Here is a 22,864-nt window from a genome sequence, read left to right on the forward strand (position 1 = left end):
TCCCCCCTCTCCCTGGGAGCCACCCCCTGAATGGCCCTCTGTGGATGTGATTAACTCCTTCTTGTTCACTCCCAATCCCCTGCCCACCATCTGTCCTCCTTCCCTTCCCTCATTCCCCGGAGAACTTCTCCCAGGGCTGGTATTTCTTTGGTCCCTCCAGCAAAGCAACCTCCTTGAAGGCACAGACACCTTGCTGGGTTGATCTTTGGGCTGATGATTTAACTGCTTTGGGCTCTTAGTTTTCGCACAGGTAAAATGAGAAAGGTTAAAATCACCTGCTGTTGTGAGAACTAAGTGATGAGCATATGCCAACCAACCCAGTATCCAGCACTGTGGGAAAACGAGTCTCTTTGGGCTGCTGCAGAGATAACAGGTGGAGTTCAAGCTCTTATAATCAACCATATCATTCACACCTCACAACCCACAAGGCCTGGGGCTTTCACAGGGAACAATGTCACTGACCAGCGTCCTGGCCTCAAAGAATAGGAATGACCCAGGAAAGACCCATAAAGAATGGCCATGGTCATAAATACCAAGATGCAGTAAAGATAAACTTCTGTACTTTAAGGTTAAAACGAATAAAATTAGGCCCTGGCCAGTTGGCTCAGTGGTAGAGCGTCGGCCTGGTGTGCAGGGGTCCCGGGTTCGATTCCCAGCCAGGGCACACAGGAGAAGCGCCCATCTGCTTCTCCACCCCTCCCCCTCTCTTTCCTCTCTGTCTCTCTCTTCCCCTCCCACAGCGAGGCTCCATTGGAGCAAAGATGGCCCGGGCGCTGGGGATGGCTCCTTGGCCTCTGCCCCAGGCGCTAGAGTGGCTCTGGTCGCGGCAGAGCGACGCCCCGGAGGGGCAGAGCATCACCCCCTGGTGGGCAGAGCGTCGCCCCTGGTGGGCGTGCCGGGTGGATCCCGGTCAGGCGCATGCGGGAGTCTGTCTGACTGTCTCTCCCCGTTTCCAGCTTCGAAAAAATACAAAAAAAAATAAAAATAAAATAAAATAAAATTAGGCTCCAATAATTATGAATAAACTACTAACACTCATTACAGGAGCGGCCCAAATATATGATAGTACACATAGAATAAAACATAGATATAAACATAAACATAGCATAACTGGGGAAGTGTAAATGGCCCAAATTTCTTAGTGAACTTTCCACAAAAAAGAATGAACTAATCATACGCCTCCTTCTCTCCACGCTTTCCCCGTATTCAGTGTATCAAAACAAACAAAAAGGCATAACCTCCGAGAGCCTTCAAATGCTTCGAATGCGGAGTGTGTTTGCTAACTAGTATGTTGAAGATGACAATAACGGTGTTTCTCAATGAAATCAGAGGCAAGGAAAACATCACCCCCCACCCCTTTCTCCATTTAGCCTTTATTCTAAATGGAACGGATTCCATAACTGGAGTTCTTCAGCCTTGGGCCAAATCTCACACACATGCACAAAAAATTGTACAAGTCTTGCTGACAACTGTCAGTGTTGTCTGTATTTCACTGAGAATCATAAAAGCTGTTGACGGCCCTCAGCGAGATTCTTGGTAGCATTTCTCACAGAACCACAGGAAGAGGAGGAAAATACCCCTGTTCACACAGGAGAATCCAGAACAGAGCTGGCGAAGAAGTGGGCACGGGGAAGCAATAACGAGAAACTGGCTATGTGGGCACTGTGTGGGCGCTGCGGCCGTGTGGGCAAGTTGGTGAGGCAAAATCAGCCCATTCGTCCACATGTTGCTGTGGGCCAGACTGCCCCTCTGCTAGTCGGTCATCTCTGGGGGAGAAAGCACTTAAAACCCTGAAGGGAACAGGAAGGGAGATCATCAGCCTTGGTGTTTTGGGGAGGCCACCGAGTGAGGTCCGCTACAATTTAATCAATGTCCGTCTCTTTCCACAGCACTTGGATATCGGGGTGTCCGTCCTTGAGAAACACCCCCTCCCACACACACACATACACACACAACAGGAATGGCAAGCTGGTTTCCCGCAACGTGGCAAGAGACTGACCCTCTAAACATCTATCAATAAGGAGATGTTCATTAGGTTATTATTGTGCACCTGTGCTCTGAAATGCACACGGCAGCACGAACCGGCAAGGGAAACTCTCTAAGTCATAGGATCGTTGAGATGTCTTTTCACCGTGAAAGGACATGTACTGTTTAATTCCATTTGTGCAAAAATAAAACCACATATACAAAATTGTGTGTGTGTGTGTGTGTACAATAAACTGAAAAAGGAGGTCTGGGGAAGACACTAAATTGATAACAGCTGTTATTTCAGAGAGGAGTAGCGTTTTGTAGGTCAGAAGATATTCTTTCCCCTTTACTAGTTAAATTTTTAGTACGATATTGTATTAATGTAGTAGTATCTAACTAAAGCTAAAATTAAAAAGAATCCTACCAAGGAAGAGAAGAAGGAAGAGACAGACATTGGAGGGAAAAAGAAAAACCAAGCCTCAGTGAGTGATGGGAGGTGGCGAGCCAGTTCTTGAGGTTCAAGTCTCTTCGCCTCCATTTATTTACATAGTTGAGTACCTGGGAAAGTACTGTGATCAGCACTCCCCCGCACTTCAACATTTCAGTTATATTTTCTTGGCCATTTTGGCCATTCATTCTCTACTTCACTTTATTTCTTATACCTTCATTCTAATAGTTATAAAAAAAAATCAAAACATAAGGAGAGCAAATGGTCAAAGAAAAACCCTACTCCAAAAGGACTCGGAAAATGCATTTTTATAGTCAAGTATTTAAAGAGCACCTACTATACTTATATTAACTGAGAAAGCTTTACACGCCAGGCACTGTGCCGAACACTTTGACTGTATGTTCCCTTTCGGTTCCTTCCAGCACAATTATTATCCTCATGTGACAGATGAGGGAACCCAGGTAGAGAGAGGACCCATGCGGTCACCTGCCCAAGTGGAAAGGGTAGGGTATTAGGCTCCCAGGGCTGCTGTGGCAAACTGCCACAAGCATGGTGGCTTACGACAACAGAAATTGATTCTCTCATACTTCTGGGGACTTCAAGTCCAAAATCCAGGTATCAGCAGGACCGCGCTCCATCTGAGTGCTCTAGGGCCTTTCCCTGGTTCCGAGTGAGACCAGGCACCCCCGGCTTGTGGTGGCCTAACCCCAGTTTCTGCCTCTCTGGCTTTTTGTTTGCTTATTTGTTTGTTCACTGGACATAGGGTCAGGTTTTGTTTTTTGTTTGTTTTTTATTGTCCTTAGCAAAAAATTATTATAGTTTGCAAGAATAACAATATTTATTAACAAACAATTTGGCCTTAATATCAGACATGTGGATTTCATATAATAGTGTGTTTTGAAAAGTTCATAGGATTGTCATTGAATATAGAGACTCACAGAAAAAAAAAGGGGGGGGGCTTTTGTTTCTTTACCTGGTTTCTGGAAGAGGTCTTTTCAGTGTTTTTTTTTAGGTATCTCTCCTCCTAAAATGTCTATTCTTCTGTGGCGACAGAAATCACCTGGTACGAGGTCAAGAACTCCTTGAGAGCATCTACATACAGGCTTCACACTAAATCTCCTGGGAGCGTTTTAAAAAGACAGGGGCCTCGACCCCTCCCCAGAGCAGAGCGAGTCGGGACCTCAGGGAACAGAGCCCAGGGTTCACATTGCTTCTCTTGTTATGTGGCCACCTTCTCACGTGTCTCTGTGCGTCTGTCTTCTCTTCAAATAAAGACGCCAGTCACACACTGGATCTGGGGCCGCCCTAATCCAGTATGATGTTATCTTAACCAATTACATCTCTGAAGATTCGGTTTCCAAATCAGGTCACGTGCTCTGGTTCCCAGTGGACATGACATTCTAGGGAACACTCCGCAACCCAGGGCTGTTCGATGAGGAGGTGGTGGTGTGGTTGTAGAGCCCACATCCTGAACCACTGTGCTCATTTCACCTCCCGGGGACCCCGACATCGGCTAACACACACCGGGAGATGCTAGGGCGTGACCTGGGTCCTGCCCTCACACAGCGGATGACACACCACTCGAGTATCTGTGTGACCTTCCCTTTGTCAGGGGAAAGTGACAGCTGAGGGCCGGGGAACCTGGAAGCCGCCGCTTCGGGACGGGTGGAGGGAAGACATGAGCTGGGACAGAGGGGTCCGACGAGGAAACGGCGTGTTCCAGGAGAGACAGACACGTGTGCCCCAGGCCACGGGACACGAGGCTGGAGTACGGGTGCTTTAGGGACGCTTCAGAGTCAAAACGCTTACATTTCATTTGAAAGGAAAGAAAAAATGTCCTAGAGACCAAAAGGATAAAGGTTGGGCTTCTGGACTCTGGCTGAGACGGGCAGGGCGACAGCAACGCCTCCTCCGTGACATTGTAACAACTCGCCTTAGAAAGTAAACCCAACAGGCAGATGCTGGCCATACTTTCAGACCTCTGCCAGGCAAGTCCCCAGCACACACACACACACACACACACACACACACACACACACACACACACCAGCTCCCCTCCCAACACCCAGCTGCCCCCAGCCAAAGGCTGAGGAAAGAGAAAGAGAAATGAAAATGTCTGCAGCAACAGCCGAAAGAAGGCAGCGGCCAGGCCATCAGTCACCTTTGCAGCGCTCACAACAGGCTCCCCTCTGCTTGATGGCCAGGGCACAGTCTCTGGACAGCACGGGGCACTTCTCTCTCTTACAGGTCACCTCCTTGTTCTGGGCAAAAGGAGACAAGAGACATTTGAAATCAACTTCCGACGAGAACCCCCAGAACCCCAGCACACGGCCGAGGTCTTCTCAGCCTCCCCCCCCCCCCGTCCCCCTTCCTCGCCTTCCCCTCGGCAAGAAAGTTCTGTGACAGCAGATAGGATTCTGTTCTCTCTGGCGCAGACCCGTCCACCCGGGGGACACAGGGCTTCCTCAGGGGGAGGGCAGAGGAGGGAGGGAGGAAAAGCCCCTTCTTCACCAGCCAGCCGAACCCAGATAACCGAGCCCCGGGAGCCGGCTTTCTGCCGCTCGGCTCTAAGGTTTCCTTTTAGTATGCGCTCTAGAAACCATAATATTTGCGTAAATCATATTTTGCCCATTGGGCTACCTAGGCCAGGACTGCATCGTGAGAACAAAAATATTTGCACACGGGCCGTTCCAACAATCCTTACGAGGAGAGTGCATTAAAATGCAGCAATCTAAAGTTCCAACTCAAATAACGACAAAGTTGAGCATTGAGTCGGCTCAGTAAGAGGAAAAAAAAAAAAATATTCCCCACGCCAAGCACAGACACAGTGGTCAGCGTTGTACAGCCCGGGGACAGCTGCGTTCTATTAGCACACGTATGCTAATGAAGGAGGGCGAGCATTTGCATCTTCACGTATGCTAATGAAGGAGGGCGAGTATTTGCATCTTCACGTATGCTAATGAAGGAGGGCGAGTATTTGCATCTTCACGTATGCTAATGAAGGAGGGCGAGCATTTGCATCTTCACGTATGCTAATGAAGGAGGGCGAGCATTTGCATCTTCACGTATGCTAATGAAGGAGGGCGAGCATTTGCATCTTCGGTTGTATCCGGAGAGGCTCGCTGTTCCAGGGCCTTGGAGGGGACCCAAACGGGGTGGCGCTGCCCGTTTGCAGGCTGAACTCACGGGAACCCCAACCCCCGTGTCTCAGAACCTCAACCAGGTTTGAGCTCTGTTCACCAGTGTCCGCGGAAGGCTCGGGGCTGTGGCCTTCGTTCTCACTCAGATCCTGCGAGACAGATATCACCAGGATCCCCTGTCCACACACCCAGGAAAACTGCCGCTCAGAGAAGGTATTGGACTTTTCCAAGATCACCCAGCTTCGCGGTCGTGGGGCTGGATCTCAAGGTGAACTCACAAATGTGAGCTGGCCCCAGACCGCCCAGACTGAAGCTGGGACCACGTGTCCATTGCCTGGTCAGGGGGCAGACCGGAGAGGAGGGGCTGACCTGCTGTCCCTTTGCGGTGACCCTAGCCCCTTTCTGGAATGTATGCGGGAGAAGTTCTACCTCAGCGCTGACAATGACCTTGGGAGATACATGAGTGTACCCAGTATGTTTCGATGTCATTTCTGGTCCAAAACCAAGGGGAGGTATGTGTGTGTGTGTGTGTGTGTGTGTGTGTGTGTGTGTGTGAAGAGCTAGGGGTCCAAGCCAGGCTTGCGCACCAAACTCCCGCCCAGAAGCAGGTCTAAGATCACACCCTCAGCTTTCTCGGCTGGGGTGGGTTCGGGATGTCCACAGTCCCTTGGTGAACTTCCAGCCTGACCCCAGGTGTCCGCCACAAGGACTCCAAAGCTCTTCCCTTCCCATCCCCCTCTCTTCTTCATCGGGATGGAGGCATCGAGACACGGCGACTCGCCTTTACTTCCATCACTCTCCTTAGGTTACAAGTGGGATACATAGGTATGGTCACCATGCACATTAAAGAAGCATATTTAAAAACTGAACAGTGGCCCTGGCCGGTTGGCTCAGTGGTAGAGCGTCGGCCTGGCGTGCAGAAGTCCCGGGTTCGATTCCCGGCCAGGGCACACAGGAGAAGCGCCCTCTCCTTCCTCTCTGTCTCTCTCTTCCCCTCCCGCAGCCAAGGCTCCATTGGAGCAAAGATGGCCCGGACGCTGGGGATGGCTCCTTGGCCTCTGCCCCAGGTGCTAGAGTGGCTCTGGTCTCGACAGAGTGATGCCCCAGAGGGGCAGAGCACCGCCCCCTGGTGGGAAGAGCACCGCCCCCTGGTGGGCAGAGCATCGCCCCCTGGTGGGCAGAGCATCACCCCCTGGTGGGCGTGCCGGGTGGATCCCGGTCGGGCGCATGCGGGAGTCTGTCTGACTGTCTCTCCCCGTTTCCAGCTTCAGAAAAATACAAAAAAAAAAAAAAGAAAGAAATTACAAAAACTGAACAGTGATCGTCTCCCTCCACAAAGGAATCCAGAACGATGACCGGGTAGGCGTGCAGGGATCGGCACTGTCAACGGTGACTTTGCTCGGCAAAGCACGGTTCCTGCAGCCGCAGGGTGACACCGACTCCCTCTGCCCCAAGGCGGCTGTGAGGGGGACACACTTCCCAGGTGACAGCCTCTGTCACTCCAGCCTTCTGCAAACCTGGCGCCGCCTGAGGGAAGGACCACCCCCCGAGTACACATCCTCTCTGAAAGGGGATCCCCGACACAGGCAGTGCACAGCGCCCAGGGCAGTCGGAGTGGGTGTGAAGTCTCCATCTGGGGTCTGAGAAAGAGGAAGACACACACACACACTCTCTTACATGTAGGAACTCCTTGCTAAATTAGAAACGTGGGAGCCAGTCAAGATCCATAACAGGATCCCAAGGTTCATAATAAATAGCTGGTAATTACAGTCCAGCACAAGAGTGATTCCAACCAGATGGTCTGTAGATTCACATCTGGAATTTTTTTTGCACACGCACACAGGGAACAAACCTAAACCTTCGCTGTAGGTTGGTGGGGGTTTCCTTCTCCCTTCTAATAACACTTGGAGTTACTTTTTTTTTTTTTTTTTTAATAGTCTACCAAAGGTCACGTCGGTCCAGAGCTGCCATCTCCGATCATCGCCCTGGAGTCTGGCTGACGTGGACCTGGGGCACATGCTTAGAATCCCAGGCCCCCCCTCAGAGAAAGAAAGAAAAGTCCAGAGCCTCGCTGGTGAGCGGCTGACTCCTCCGGCCCCTTAATCGGGTCCAGCAGCCACAGAGTAAATTCAAGCCCAGGTTAATTAAGACCACCGCTTCAACTTTCCCCGATGTTTGCCAAAAGATGGAAACGCTGGTCTTCAAGCCAGGCGCTCTGGTGGCAAGTGGCCCACGCAGAGCCATGCCTTCACGTATCCATCTCCACTGGCCTCCTCACCCCCCACGGGCACCAAGCCTCCTCTGCTCTGGTTCAAGGTCACGACTCATTTGGTTCACTTTTTCACGCAAGACACATTTTCTGACACTGTTTCACACTTACCCAACACTTTTCTACACCAGGCTCTGTGCGAAGACTTTTACATACATTATTTCTCTCTCTCTCTCTCTCTCTCTCTCTCTCTCTCTCTCACACACACACACACACACACACACACACACACACACACAATTCCTTGTCCTCTCCATTTCACAGACAAAGAACCATGGTTAAGATTCTTGCTCAGGGCCACACAAACAGGCGCCTGCCTGACTCCAAAGGGGTGCGCTTACAGGTGACACTTTGCTACTTCCCACCCAAAACAAAACAATTGCCAGGCCCTGGGGCCCCAGGGAGGTTAGGACCTTCTTGCTGGCTCCCCAGGTGTGACATGAGCTGTCTCACAAGAGCAGGGGCATTCCAAGGAGCTGCGTCTTCACCAACCATGGGAAGGTCTCCAAACACGGTCCGCCTCCCAGTCACCGGGGAAGCTGTACCTTTCAGGGTATCGGCAGGTATCTGTGCCAATCACACCTCTGGAAGCCAGAGCATCCTTAAACAAATTTTCCCCAAGACTCCTGCGTGAGTTGGAGTCACCCCAGATCTAAGGGACAGGAACGAACGGTGGCAAATGTGCAGTGTAGGAAAATGTCAGAATCCTCTCAAATACCAACCCGGCCAGTGCAGAAGAGCAGTAAGGAGTTTCCACCTCCCGGAGGGCCTATGCCCTTCGAAGGTCGCCTCGCCTGTGATGTAGTCCTTGTCAAAGGCATCCGTTTGCATTCTTGTCTCCTTTCTGAAAGACCGAATCTATCAAAACCCAAAATGTAGTCTCTGGAGACACATGAAATTAAGTGCCAACATACAAAAATGGAAGGGGGCATAGGGAGTGGAAATGAAAAAAAAGAAAGAAAGAAAGAAAGAAAGAATCTACACAGCTGGCAACAGAGCTCCGTGAGGATGCAAGCCAAACCACAGCTGCCGCCAAAGCCAAGTTCAAACAGGATTCTGGCAAGCAGCTTGCTGTGGCAGAGACAGGCCACTAGATGGCAGCACAGAGTTCCCTGGCTCCCTGGCCTCAGGCATTTGTCGCCAAGAGCCCTGCAAATTGCTGTCTTGAGCCTTTTGCAACGTCTGGTGTGGAGGGAAAGGAACTCTCACCAATGTCAGGGGGAAGGGGACAGAGAAAATAACAAATTGCCACTGGGAGATGTTCTTGTTTGCTTTCCTCAGAGAAACCATTAAAAAAAAAAAAAAAGTTTGTGAGATGTTTTTGCTCTATGTCAAGCCAATGTCTTGAAGACGTTTTCTTCAAAGATCCGTCCAGGACCAATCCTCTTATGGAACATGGAAAGTATTGCCTGACCTCCTAGTTCTATTTTTAAGATAATAAAATTAAAATAGAGGAAATGTGGAGAGGAAAACCCAGCAGTTAATACGATGAGCGTGACCAGGGAGGACAAAAGTCAGCCGGCAGGTACTGTATTTTTAGACGGAAACAGCATCGAAAAACCTCTTGAAATAAGAATAAAAATGAAAATACGGCTGTCCCGCCTGCTGACCTGTCCGAGCCTAATCGGGACGGGGGCAGGTCACGGGTGGCCCCTCTTCAGAAAATCTCATGATTTTCCTTCACTCCTGGCCCCACAACAGCAACGCCTGGTGTCATTTGGAGAATGAGCAGATTCTAAGTGCCGGCTCCTTCTCCAGAAAATAAAGACGGCCATGAAGTTGTAATTTTTTTTTTTTCCTGCCTAAATGAACAACAGGCAGTATGTCAAAGAGGCACGCTGGCCAGGTGGTACTGGTCTCATAAGAGAGGACCCAGAGATACAAATGACTCTCTGTCCTCAATTATAGACCTTCCGTGCTACCCCGCTCTCGTAAATACACGCACACGGCCCTCTGTCATTTTGTCACTGTTGTCTTAATTGTGAAGTGATTCTGTCGATTTTGCTGCCTTCAAGAATTGCCCTACCAAGCCCTGGCTGGAGAGCTCAGTTGGTTAGAGCATGGTCCTGAAGCGCAGAGGTTGCCGGTTCGATCCCTGGTCAGGGCACATACAGGAACAGATCTATGTTCCTGTCTCTCTCTCTCACACTCCCTTCCTCTCTCTCTCTAAAAATCAATAAAATAAGAAAAAATTAAATAACTGCCCTATCAAAAGGTAAATATCCAAAAGGGTGGGAGGGACTCGTATTAGTCCCTTTGTCATCAGCCACCGCCAAGGGGTAGGTGCCCAGGACTCTGAGAAGGACAGGAGTTTATCAGTGGAAAGTCTCGAGCCGCCAGACCCAGGACTTGGCCCATGTGCCGCTGTGCTCAGCGCTCTGGGAACGAGAAAGCAGTCACTCTGCAAGCTTGCTATCTACTTTTCAGAAACCCACACGGTCTTAGAGGAAACAGGACATCGGACGTGAGCAGATGACACAAACACTGCGGTCACTTCTGGTGCCCGGGGAGACTCACAGAAGAGAATGCCACTTGACTCAAAAGCCATCACGGTCGGTGAGGACAAACAGGATACTCTGACCCTTAATTAAATACTCTGGGTTGAAGACTTCACTCGGAGCAGACACACAGTAGTGTTTTACTATTTGAGAGTCTGGAAATGGCTCACAGAGGAATCTGTTTTTTAGGAACACGGATGTCTTGTGTCAAGTTTCCCGAGGAAGGTGACCCAATGTCAGCAAACATAAGTCTCCTTGGGGTTTCGAGTCTCCCCACGCACAAAGTCATGGAGGTCAACTTCTCCTTGAAGTGCCCCACGGTAACCCAATTCCAGCCCCAGAAGAGCCAAAGGGAACTTTATGGTACTTTGGAACACAGTTCGCAATTTCTCCTAGGCAATATTATAAAACTTCTCATAAACAGAAGAATAATACTTCATGTTTACACAGTACCGCTCTTCTAAAGAACTCTGCAGACATTATTTCATCCATCTCGCAAGTTTCTTAAGATTTACAGAGACAAATAGCGCACGATGAGTTACAGTGTTGCAGGTCCTTCAGAGAGCTGCCCAGCAGTGGACCTGGGGACTCAACCTGGCTCCCAGACCCGAGTTAAGGGGCCGGCTAGGGACGCTAGTCACTGAAGCACAGCATGAAAATTTATGGGTGTATCGTATTAGTATAAGGTTAGCTTCTACATGACAGTGGGGATTCTAGGAATAGATTAGCATGTAGTTGAGCTAGTCTGGAAAATTTCAGGGCAAGACAGGTCACTTGGGGCAAGATACATAAGGTCTCTTGTTCTAAGGTGACCTGTGAAAGGTGACGTGGAAGGGGATGGGCCAAAACTTGGGGTATAACAGACCCAACTTCAAAGCCTTCTGGGTCTAGAATGTAGAGATCTGCATTCCAGCAAGCTGAAAGAACAGAGGTTGAGGAGACAGGGTTCCATGGCTTGTCACCAATTTTGATCATTAAAAATGCAAGATAAAGCGATTCCCCTCTCTGGAACAGAAGGTCAGGGGAGATCCTTTGCAAGCACGGATGACCTGTGGAAGAGGAGACAACACAAGCTTGTACCTGCCTGTCTCCTCAGGACACAATCTGTCCTTCATCTCTTAGAAAATAATCACTGGGGGACTGGGAGCCCCGGGGGCGGGGGGGAGGGGGGGACACACCGAGATAGCTCAGTGGTTGCCAATGGCAGTATTAAATTTGACTGATAATTTATTATTTTAATTAAGCTTTTACTGCCTTGTTCTTTGTTACTGATAGTACCACTGACTTCCCCATAACTCTTGAACAGAAGGAGCTGGTAGGGAAAAAAAAAAAAAAAAACAGAAAAGAAAAAGAAAAGGCATTTTGGTCCACTACAAAGCCTTCATCTATAAGAGCAAGGCTCTGGGCCTCGACTCCAGCTCAGTGAAATTTGGGGGGCGGGGAGGGGGGGGGAGATCCTTTTTTTAAGTGAAGAAATGATGTTTGATAAAGAAAATGACCATCACTTCACAGTCCAGGAGAATGGTTTTTCCAAGATCTCTTCCCCATTTAGGAAGGTCAGCAGGAGAAGTGGGAGATGCCCATGGCCCTTGCTTTTAACATAAACTAGCATTTCCAGAGCTTTCTAAACCCCACCCCCACCACCACTCCGCTGTTTTTGCAAATCCCCTCGACAGTGGAAGCCACACAGGACCGAACTCCGGCTAGAGAACTGAACTACCTCTCACCTAGCAATGAAAGGCCAGAGAGTTCTCCGCGCAGGTTGTGGGGCTATCAGGGAATAGGGCACGTGCTGGTCACAGAAAATCGACTCCTTCCCAGACGGTAACGAGCATGTATTAGGTATGTCCTTTATAACCCTTGCAACAGCCTGGAGAAGGCCCTGAGCTGCCCCTACTTGATGGGGAAAAGCATCCGCCCGCTTTATGGCTGGCCCAGGCCGGAGATAGCAGAGCGGCTCATGCAGTCGCTACGGTGTATATACAGCTCGGCTTAGAGGCTAAAACGGGCCGTCCCTTCCTTGCAGCGAAGAATTCAAATGTTTGCCTTTGTGAAGCACTCCTCCTTTTCAGACCATTATAAACTTCAGTGGTTTATGGTTTCATTTGGAAGACGGAAACAAAAATAGTGCCTCGTCGGGAAAGACAGATGAAGTCTCCGACTTAGAAACTCAAAACAAGCCTCAGAGTCTGAGCGCCTGGCCATTTGCAAGACGGACCCAAAGCCTGCCGGGCCTCTCGTTCGTTTTCTTTCCCGATCCCAGCCACGGGGGTGTCTCTCCCGGGGGGGGGGGGGGGGGGGGCTGGCAGCCTCCCGCGGGCCGTACTTTTGGAGTCTTTAACATTGACACTTTCGTGCAAGAACCTGCCAGAATCCACTGCACTCCTTCTGGGACTGTTACTCTCTCTTCCCCCTTGTCTGGGCTCAGCGAGCCTTTGCCCCAGAGACCTGGGCGCTGGCAAACACGGCCCCCTTCGCCCCAGCGCACAGCGCACACTCCGAACAAAGCTGCCCTTGAAGCCCAGCCATTTAAAAGACTTTATGAAGCCCGCTGGGGCCCCCCGATTATTTTGCAACAAGTCATATCCCATGAAGAAATCCACTTCTCTGCAACACAAAACAGAGGGAGATTAAAGGAAAAGGTGGAGGGGGGGGAGGAGGGAGAAAAGGAGCGAGACCCCCCGCTGTTCTGTCAGGCCAGCATCGTGGCTTTTCGTGCCCGTACCCTCTACAGAGATGATGCGCCGGTGACCTGTGGCCCTCATACATCACGAAATGACATGTTCTCCCGATGCCGCACCTTGAAAATACGACACGTGCCAGCAGAAGCAATGGGGGACTCATAAGGAGGCCCTTTTTGTATTTAACTGACCTAACATTTCAATTCCTTTTTAATGGGCTTTCCTTTGTTGGAGGGATTGTTTTTGGATCCTCGGCTGTTTAAGGATTTAGGTCTGTCTCTTTTTCCCTTTTTTTTTTTTTTTTTTTTTGCCTTCTCAGGGAACTCTCCGAACAAAGAAACACGGGCCATTAGAATGTCCCGGCGAGTCAAGCACGGCTCTGATGTAAAGCAGGGTGGTGTGCAGCAGCTCCTCGTGCTGTTTAACTAGTATTCTGAAATAGGACCGAAGCGTCCGGATGGCAGGACACAAAAGAAATAACCACCAGATAAAAGCAGCGGCCCCAAGAACGGTCGTGTCGCGGGGCCCGCTTTTTTATTGCTGCGCATGCGTCCTGAGAAGCAAGGGGTCTGCCGGCCCCCGGCGGTGGGGTGACCGGGACGCACGGAACAGGAAGCAGTGACTCAGTGCGGTGGCCCCTGTCACAAAGGCGGCTCTGCCGTCGTCCCCGGGCTCCCAGAAACAAACTGGAGAACTAGAAGGTGAACTGTGTATGTCCCCTTCGGACAGGGCCAGGGGCCAGGGGCCAGGCAGGAGAATGGACAGGCGTACCTGTCAGAATCCTTCCTTCCTTGTGCCCAAAGTCCCAAGTCGACCCAAGTGAGCGGGACTCACACGGCTAGAGCGTGGGCTGCAGTCAGCGCCACAGAGAAGCGTCCAGGGCAGGAACCAGGGTGTAGGGGAACAGGGTCCTGAAGAGTGACCCGGCCTCATGGACAAGGGGCCCAGCCACCCCACCCCAACATCTTTGATTGTGATTTTACGCTGCTGGGCACCCTTCAGCCCATGACAAATAATGAATCAGCTTCTTCTTGTGCCCAAAAAAAGAAAACAAAAAAAAAGGGAAAGGGGAGGTGAAGTACTCTGAACATTTTCATGCCTGTCTGGTGAGTTTTGCTGAACTGTCGAGAAGATGACAGGGGTCCAGGTCTGGCCACCGGCAGGACCTACGGCCCAGAGGAGGACATCGGGCTTTCCAGGCTTGGGAAGGAGGGGAACAGCACGGAGGCTGCTGAACAGGTAGGCAGGGACACTGGAGCGAGCGTGGAGTGAGGGCTAAAGACCTAACAATAATCATGAAATCAGAGCGACGTCTCCGGGAGGGGTGGTGACGTGTCACGCGGCAGGAGAGCTGGGGAGTCGTTTCAGCCACCTCTGTGTGGACTCGCCACAGTATAAGAAGCCGGGCTCCCTGGCCCTCTACAGAGAAACTGAGAATTCAGTGGACCCTTTTAATTGTGCACATATGTGATTCTCTGCCGAAGAAGGGTGAACACTCCAAAAAAGTAAAACAGAATGTCTCAGCTCCCACTTGGGTCCCACCGGGGTGACTGGCGGCCACGAATGGCTTCTCACGGGCACGTGTCCACCCACAGTGGGCAGGACTCGCCCGGTCCTCTCACGCTCCTCACTCCTGTGAGTCCACAGCAAGCCACGGAGCCGATTTCTTCACAGAACAGGATAGATTTTCCATGGGTTGCCAGTGAGAGCCCTGCGCACAGTGGGGAGCTACAGAAATACCTGATCTTGACAAGTAAATGGAGCTGACGTCGCAGGGAACAGGCAGGGTGGAGGAGCCGCTCGGAGCCCCCATCTGTCATCTTGACAAAGTAACTTTCTGGTCACTGCTGAGACACTTTTAAAGACATCTGCGCAATTGACCCCGACCACCGGCAATCGCGGAGGCTTTCAAAGGGACCCCTGGGACCACAGGCTGCAGAGCTGGTCCCTGCCACCCTGCCTGCCTCCGGGTGACGGGGAGGCCGCTGTGCTGCGTCCGATGCTGGAACGGTCCCTGTTCCTGGGCTGGTTCACACCGGTCGGTCGGTGCCCACCGCAGAGGGTACAATGTCAGCCTGAGGAGTGCCAGGCAAGGGGAGCAAGGTGACAGGAGCCCCTGAGCTTGAGACACAAGACAACACACGCCAGCCTCCAACAGCGCCCCCCCTACGAAGGCAGCCCCTTGAGCGAAGGTTGGTCTGACTCACTCACCAGGGCCATTAGCAGCATGCGCTCATCACCAAGGCCTTCCCCTGGGCCACACGCAGATGTCAGAGAGAGCTGGAGAAGCCACAGACTGATCCCATCGCTTCAGAATGGAGTGTTTATCCATTCGCTTCCACTTTTAAACATATCAGACAATCAACAGGGTGCTAATTTTGTAAATCACCCACTTCTGATCCAGGTGTTCTAAAGAAAGTGACTAGTGACCCACAGAATATTAACATGAACTTGTTGCTAACGAGATTCATAACATATGCCTATTTGAGAAAAAAAAAAGAAGAAGAAGGAAATTGGTTTTTAAAAGTATTTCACCATAAAACAATTTGGCAGAAGGTTTAATATCTAAAAGGAAGACAAAAGTGTCAACAGAAGACAAATGGCCTTTAGAAAATGTGACATATTGGCTCCGAACTTGGATATTTTTTTTTCTGTAGGTTAAAACTTTGCACGACAGAATCTAAATCTCTCTAACTAAAAATCCATGAATCTGTTTAACAAATATTTTTTGAGCCCCTGCTGTGGGCCAGGCACTGTGCCAGGTTTTGCTGGGAACAGAAAATATGAATCAGTTACATCTTCTGCCCTACAAGAGCTTACAGTCCAAGAGGGAGAGGGGCCAGAGCGTACGAACAGCAAGCACCTAGCGTGTTGCAACAGGAGCAGCACGCAGCCGTCCATGAGTCCGGGGGAGGAAAAGGTCAGTTTCCACCAAATCTCACTGCCACAAACTCCCGGAAATCATCCAAATCATCTTGGTTCTCTAGACACCACGTGAGGCGCTGAGTAAGTCGAAAATAAAGTTCTGTTACACAGTTATCTCACTGAGGCAGAATTTGACCTACATATGTCAGCACCGTGGGTTGTAACAACCCACAAAAGGAGACTGCTTCAGTGACAACATTCCGGTACACTCCAACTCAGGTGCCGCCGTGTCAACGCAGCTCAGCACTGCCAGCGGAGCAGTCTGTTGCATGGAGGTCATAGGAAGATGCTTTGAGCCACTTTCGTGTGGTCCCACGAAATCATAATAATTAACATTTTGCTAGTCTTTCACCTGGAGAATATGTTTCAGGTAAAGTATAAAACACCACCATACTGAATTTTAATTTATATTCCAAAACCAATAATTATCATGCTACCGAATGGGAACAGTAATATCTATTTTTTTTTATTTTTTCTTTTTCCCTTTCAATTATTTTTTAAATTACAGTTGACATACAATATTATATTAGTTTCAGGTGTACACCCTAGTGATTAGACATTATATAATTTACTGAGTGATCATCCTAATATATATATTTTAGCAAGACAAGGAGATAGAGACAGACAGACAGGCAGGCAGGAAGGGAGAGAGCTGAGAAGCATCAACTCATAGTTAGTTGTTTCACTTCAGTTGTTCATTGATTGCTTCTCAAAGGTACCTTGACCAGTGGGCTCCAGCTGAGCCAGCGACCCCTTGCTCAAGCCAGCAACCTTAGGCTCAAGCCAGCGACCACAGGGTCATGTCTATAATCCCACGCTCAAGCCAGTGACCCCGCACTCAAGCTGGTGAGCCCACGTTCAAGCTGGTAATCTCGAGGTTTCGAACCTGGGTCCTCAGCATCCCAGGTCGACACTCTATCCACTGTGGCACCATCTGATCAGGCCAATGTCAATTTTTTAAAAATAGTTTATGATAGAAAGAAATTTCATTTTATAATGATTACTGCTTACTATATATTTTACTACGATTGTATTACTGGTCATTGGAGACAACTTATCATCTTCCAATCCATATATCTGTATAATTTTCCCACCACCAGATTTGATATGCAAAGTAACGTGCGCTAGGGAAAAATCGTTACAGCAAAATCAGAGTCTAAAGTAGAAAAAAAAAGTCATAAATTATTTTGGGGGGAAAAGAATGAGGTCTTCAAATTATTGAATAAGAAAATTAAACACAAACGGCACATACTCAGTCGTCCCACAGTTACGCACTGACTGGGCCCAGCACCGTCTGTCCCGGCCCTGGGACTACCCCGTGACCATGAGCGAGCCCACCTCCCCCAGAGCTGACATTCTATTAGGGAGACCCACAGGAGACAACCCATGCGCGATTTAACGGGCACTGATGAGGACCTGGGAGGACATGAAGTGGAACAAGGGAACGGAACGATAAGGCGTGGAAGTCCAGGGGAGAGTGGTCAGAAAAAGACCCTCCCACCAGGAAGCATGTACTCACAGACCAGAATGAAGGAATGGAAATACAGAAGCATCGTGGACAAGCGTGCAGGAAGCGGGTGGGTGCAGGAAAAAGCAAACACAAAGGCCTCTGTCCAGAGGGCCTTGGGTGTCACAAGTGCTGGGTGGGGTGCAGGAGTAGCAGGGAACCAAGGGGTGTGTCCGGGGCAGAGGGAGGGGGAGGAGCCGAGGGTTGTGTCAGGGGCAGAAGGAGGGGGAGGAGCTGAGGGGTGTGGCTGGGACAGAGGGAGAGGGAGGAGCTGAGGGGTGTGTCGGGGCAGAGGGAGGGGGAGGAGCTGAGGGGTGTGTCAGGGGCAGAGGGAGGGGGAGGAGCCGAGGGGTGTGTTGGGGCAGAGGGAGGGGGAGGAGCCAAGGGGTGTGTCCAGGGCAGAGGGAGGGGAAGGAGCCGAGGGGTGTGGCTGGGGCAGAAGGAGGGGGAGGAGTTGAGGGGTGTGTTGGGGCAGAGGGAGGGGGAGGAGCCGAGGGGTGTGTTGGGGCAGAGGGAGGGGGAGGAGCCGAGAGGTGTGTCTGGGGCAGAGGGAGGGGGAGGAGCCGAGGGGTGTGTCTGGGGCAGAGGGAGGGGGAGGAGCCGAGGGGTGGCTAGGGCAGAAGGAGGAGGAGGAGACACAGAGCAGAGAGGCCAGGGACAGCGTCAGGGCCAGAGCCTGCAGGACCAAGGTCGAGCAAGTTACACTGCAGACTGTATTCTGGGTGAGCTAGGAAGCCAAAGGAGGGGTTTTCATTTAAAAAAAAAAGTGAAGTAATTGGATGTATCCTTTTAAATGATCACTGGCTGATAATCTATTGTCTGAAGGCAAAAGTAATTATAGAGGTAGTTAGACATGATCAGATACCTTCCCAAGGTTCTGCTGTCAGGATGTGCTCTAGATGGAACAGAGGGTGTAAGAGAAAGCGTATAAAGGACCCCTGCGTGATGGCCCGAGAAGACACAGCTGGGATGGACGGCTGGGGAAACCAGATTGCAGGGGTGGGGTGTGTGGTGGTGGGGGGGGGAGTAGAACACAAGATATTTGTGTGAGCCGTTTTAAGTTTAACATGCTTCCTGGACATCCGTGTGGAGATGCCAAGGAGACATTTGGACATGCAGTCTGAACCTGAAGGATAAGGGAGCTGCGAACGTGAACGTGGGAACTCTCGGCACGGAGGTGGTTTCTGAGCCATGGAGCTACAGAGAATCGCCTCGGGCAGGACTGTCAAGGGAGAAAACATCCTCACTGCATCCTGAGCTCGCCAACATTTAAAGTCTGAGAAAATAAGGAAGACCCAGCCAAAAAGGGTCTAGTACAGAGCAGCCAAGTAAACAAACTTCTTGTAACTCCATCATGCAAACGCTGAGAGAACTCGATACGTGGAAGTCCTTACACAAGCACAACTGTACTGTACGTGGTCTCTGATTGAGATTATTAATCTAGTGACCACCAGAGGTCACCTTCTCTCAGAACCTGTCACAGTTCCAGCTATCTGGAGACCAAGATACCACAGGACTGTCACTGTCCACCATTTAAGGCTCATAAGAGGTATTGTCTTGACCACTGCTTACCCCAAGCGCTGATGACCACCATGCCTGAGGGAACACTCCTCAAGTTTAGGAAAATTCTGACTGGGAAGAAGAGAGCTGAGAATGCAAGAGAAAAAGTCCTAGGGCCAATGTCTCCACCCAACAGGCTGGGACCCACAGAGCCTAGACATCAACGGCCGAGTAAGTGTTAATGGTGGATGTGGGGCTGAGAGGGCATTACACCCTTAGCTGTAACAGAAAGAAAGAATAGGGGGCTATCCCTCATTTTATGTCTTCCTTCCTTTTTTAATTGATTAGAGAAAGAGAGAGAGAGAGGCAGGGAGGGAAAGAGAGGGAGGAGAGAGATGAGAAGTATCAACTCGTAGTTGCATCACTTTAGTTGTTCATTGATTGCTTCTCATACGTGCCTTGATAGGGGGCTCAAGCCAAGCCAGTGACCTTGGGACCATGTCAATGATCCCACCCCATACCCAAACCAGCGACCCCGCATTCAAGCCAGAGACCCCACACTCAAGCCAGCGACCCTACGCTCAAGGTGGTGAGCCTGTACTCAAGCCGGATGAGCCTGCGCTCAAGTCGGCAACCTCGTAGTTTTGAACCTGGGACCTTAGCGTCCCGGGTCAACGCTCTATCCACTGCACCACCATCAGCCAAGCATGCCTTCCTTCTTTGTGACACCGAGACCTAAAGACAAAGAAAGCCCTGGGATCAACAGAGTCCACAGTCAGACTCGGCTTTCAATTTCAGATCCCAACCACCGTGGCTTGAAGCTCGGAGCAGGAGCCCCTTCCCAGTGGGGGGGCTGGAGTGCAGGGGTCCAGGGAAGATGCCTGCACTCCAGGAGGCAACAGCCCAGCAGCCGCGGAGCCCAGACCCCGCCAACACCTTGGGGCTCACTCTGGAAGTGTGCGCAAGAAGTAGAGGCCAGTGGAGAAGCTCCAGCTAAAGACAGGTTGCAGCTTTGGGGTTTGAGCTCCTCTCTAGCCTCTGAAGACATTTCCGTCCCACGTGTTTGAAGGCTGTTAAAGTCCCCCTGGACATTCTCTCCACCAGGCTAAATTATACCAGCACATCATCATTAGTGAAAACTAGTTGCTGAACCCCCACCTAGGCGCTGGACACTGCTCTAAGCTAGCCCTGTGCCCTGTGTAGCTCTTCCCAGCCGGCCACCCTTCTCTGGAACCCTTAGTCATGGTCACGAACAGTCCTGCCCTGGCCTCCCTCCAGTTCCCCCAGCTCCGCCTTTGTCAGGGAGCCCCACCACTGGACACTCCGTCCTGCAAATGTCTGGCCAAACGTGTGAGTAGGAAGAACAACCACCCCCACTGTAATTCTGTTTGTACATTTCATTATCAGGCTGAAACCAAGAATTAAAAATTGGGACTGAGAAAAGCCACAAAACTTGGGGAGTGATGACATCATGGAAATGCTGGGTTAATAACAGAGAGAGAAAATAACACGGTAAAAAATAATAATAATAATAATAAAGATGGAAATGATAAAAGGTGAAACCTGGGAACGATGGAATGCCAAGCTAATTAAAAAAAGAAAACACTTTTTTTTTTAAGGATTCCCATTTAAAGTACAGACAACTGTTTATCCGTGTGGTCAGAACTGTGTGAAGGCACATGACTCCGACCGAGCCAGGTCAGCCTGACCTGACACTCTCCACGGTCAGGTGAAGAAAGGGCTGGCTGGGATTCAGGTGGCCTCAAGAGAGAGAAAAGAACTAAATTTTCCCAGGATGGTCCTTTTCTGGACGAGGAAGGTGCCCGCTGGATGGACGTTGCTAGGAGAAGGAAACTGCTTCCCGTGGCCACCGACTCCATCGCTGCCTGCCTCCCGTCCCTCCAGCTGCTGCGGGAGCCCAGCAAGCCGGTTATAAAACCCTGGCTGCTCTGTCATTGCTACATCGCGCTGGCTCCCGCTGGAGAATCAACAAACACACGTCACATCAGCTCCGTCCTGCAGCTGCTGCCCATCACGGAAAGACCACAGGAAACGGAGTGGGTCCCCGTGGGAACTGCATCCCATGAAAAGGCTGGCCCTAACCCAGAGGGCCAGCCGCCCCACCCGAAGGCGCCAGTCCGGACACTACCTAACGGAATGAGCCACGAGGACTGTTAAGACAGAATCCCCAGGGAAGCGAGTTGCTGGGTCTCTCTCACTCACCCCCTGTGTGTGTGTGTGGGGGGGGGGGGGGTGCTTTCTCAACCCTGTGGTCAGGAAGCAGTCTCTGCCAGGCATCTCAGTGAGTCTTCCCGGGATGGGTCGAGATTCCCATGCTCAAAATTACAGCCCCAGGTCTTGCCGACATGCGGCGTGAGTTGGTCCTCCTTTACTTTTCCGAGCTTTGAGGATCTCAGCTGTGGATAGTTTCCCAGGAAACCCTGCCCTACCTGATATACATGGACATCTATAACATTGATATCTATGGATATCTATAACACTGATATGTATGGATATCTATAACACTGATATCTATGGACATCTATAACACTGATATACATGGATATCTATAACACTGATATACATGGATATCTATAACACTGATATGTATGGACATCTATAACACTGATATGTATGGATATCTATAACACTGATATGTATGGATATCTATAGCACTGATATATATGGACATCTATAACACTGATATCTATGGATATCTATAACACTGATATACATGGATATCTATAACACTGATATGTATGGATATCTATAACACTGATATGTATGGATATCTATAGCACTGATATATATGGACATCTATAACACTGATATCTATGGATATCTATAACACTGATATACATGGATATCTATAACATTGATATATATGGATATCTTTAACACTGATATACATGGATATCTATAACATTGATATATATGGATATCTATAGCACTGATATATATGGACATCTATAACACTGAAATATATGGACATCTATAACACTGATATCTATGGGAATCTATAACACTGATATACATGGATATCTATAACACTGAAATATATGGATATCTATAACACTGATATCTATGGGTATCTATAACACTGATATCTATGGACATCTATAACACTGATATCTATGGATATCTATAACACTGATATACATGGATATCTATAACACTGATACCTATGGCTATCTATAACACTGAAATATATGGATATCTATAACACTGATATCTATGGATATCTACAACACTGATATCTATGGATATCTATAACACTGATATACATGGATATCTATAACACTGATATCTATGGCTATCTATAACACTGATATCTATGGACATCTATAACACTGATATACATGGACATCTATAACACTGATATCTATGGACATCTATAACATTGATATCTATAACACTGATATCTATGGGTATCTATAACACTGATATCTATGGACATCTATAACACTGATATACATGGACATCTATAACACTGATATCTATGGACATCTATAACATTGATATCTATAACACTGATATCTATGGGTATCTATAACACTGATATCTATGGACATCTATAACACTGATATCTATGGACATCTATAACACTGATATCTATAACACTGATATCTATGGGTATCTATAACACTGATATACATGGATATCTATAACACTGATATCTATGGGTATCTATAACACTGATATCTATAACACTGATATCTATGGACATCTATAACACTGATATCTATGGACATCTATAACACTGATATACATGGACATCTATAACACTGATATCTATGGACATCTATAACACTGATATCTATGGACATCTATAACACTGATATCTATAACACTGATATCTATGGGTATCTATAACACTGATATACATGGACATCTATAACACTGATATCTATGGGTATCTATAACACTG

The 22,864-nt window shown here is 49.3% G+C and overlaps 1 protein-coding gene across 2 annotated transcripts in view; it reads right to left on the reverse strand.

The window, feature by feature from the left end:
• Window positions 1-22,864, reverse strand: part of BMPER (BMP binding endothelial regulator) — a 239,872-nt gene that overhangs the window by 199,878 nt on the left and 17,130 nt on the right. For both annotated transcript variants that reach the window (XM_066353770.1, XM_066353769.1), the window contains exon 3: window positions 4,578-4,677. In XM_066353770.1, coding sequence (XP_066209867.1) covers window positions 4,578-4,677 — 100 coding nt within the window. The remainder of the gene's footprint in view (window positions 1-4,577; window positions 4,678-22,864) is intronic.

The sequence above is a fragment of the Saccopteryx leptura genome, chromosome 12, assembly GCF_036850995.1.
Source record: "Saccopteryx leptura isolate mSacLep1 chromosome 12, mSacLep1_pri_phased_curated, whole genome shotgun sequence".
Taxonomy (NCBI): Eukaryota; Metazoa; Chordata; class Mammalia; order Chiroptera; family Emballonuridae; genus Saccopteryx; species Saccopteryx leptura.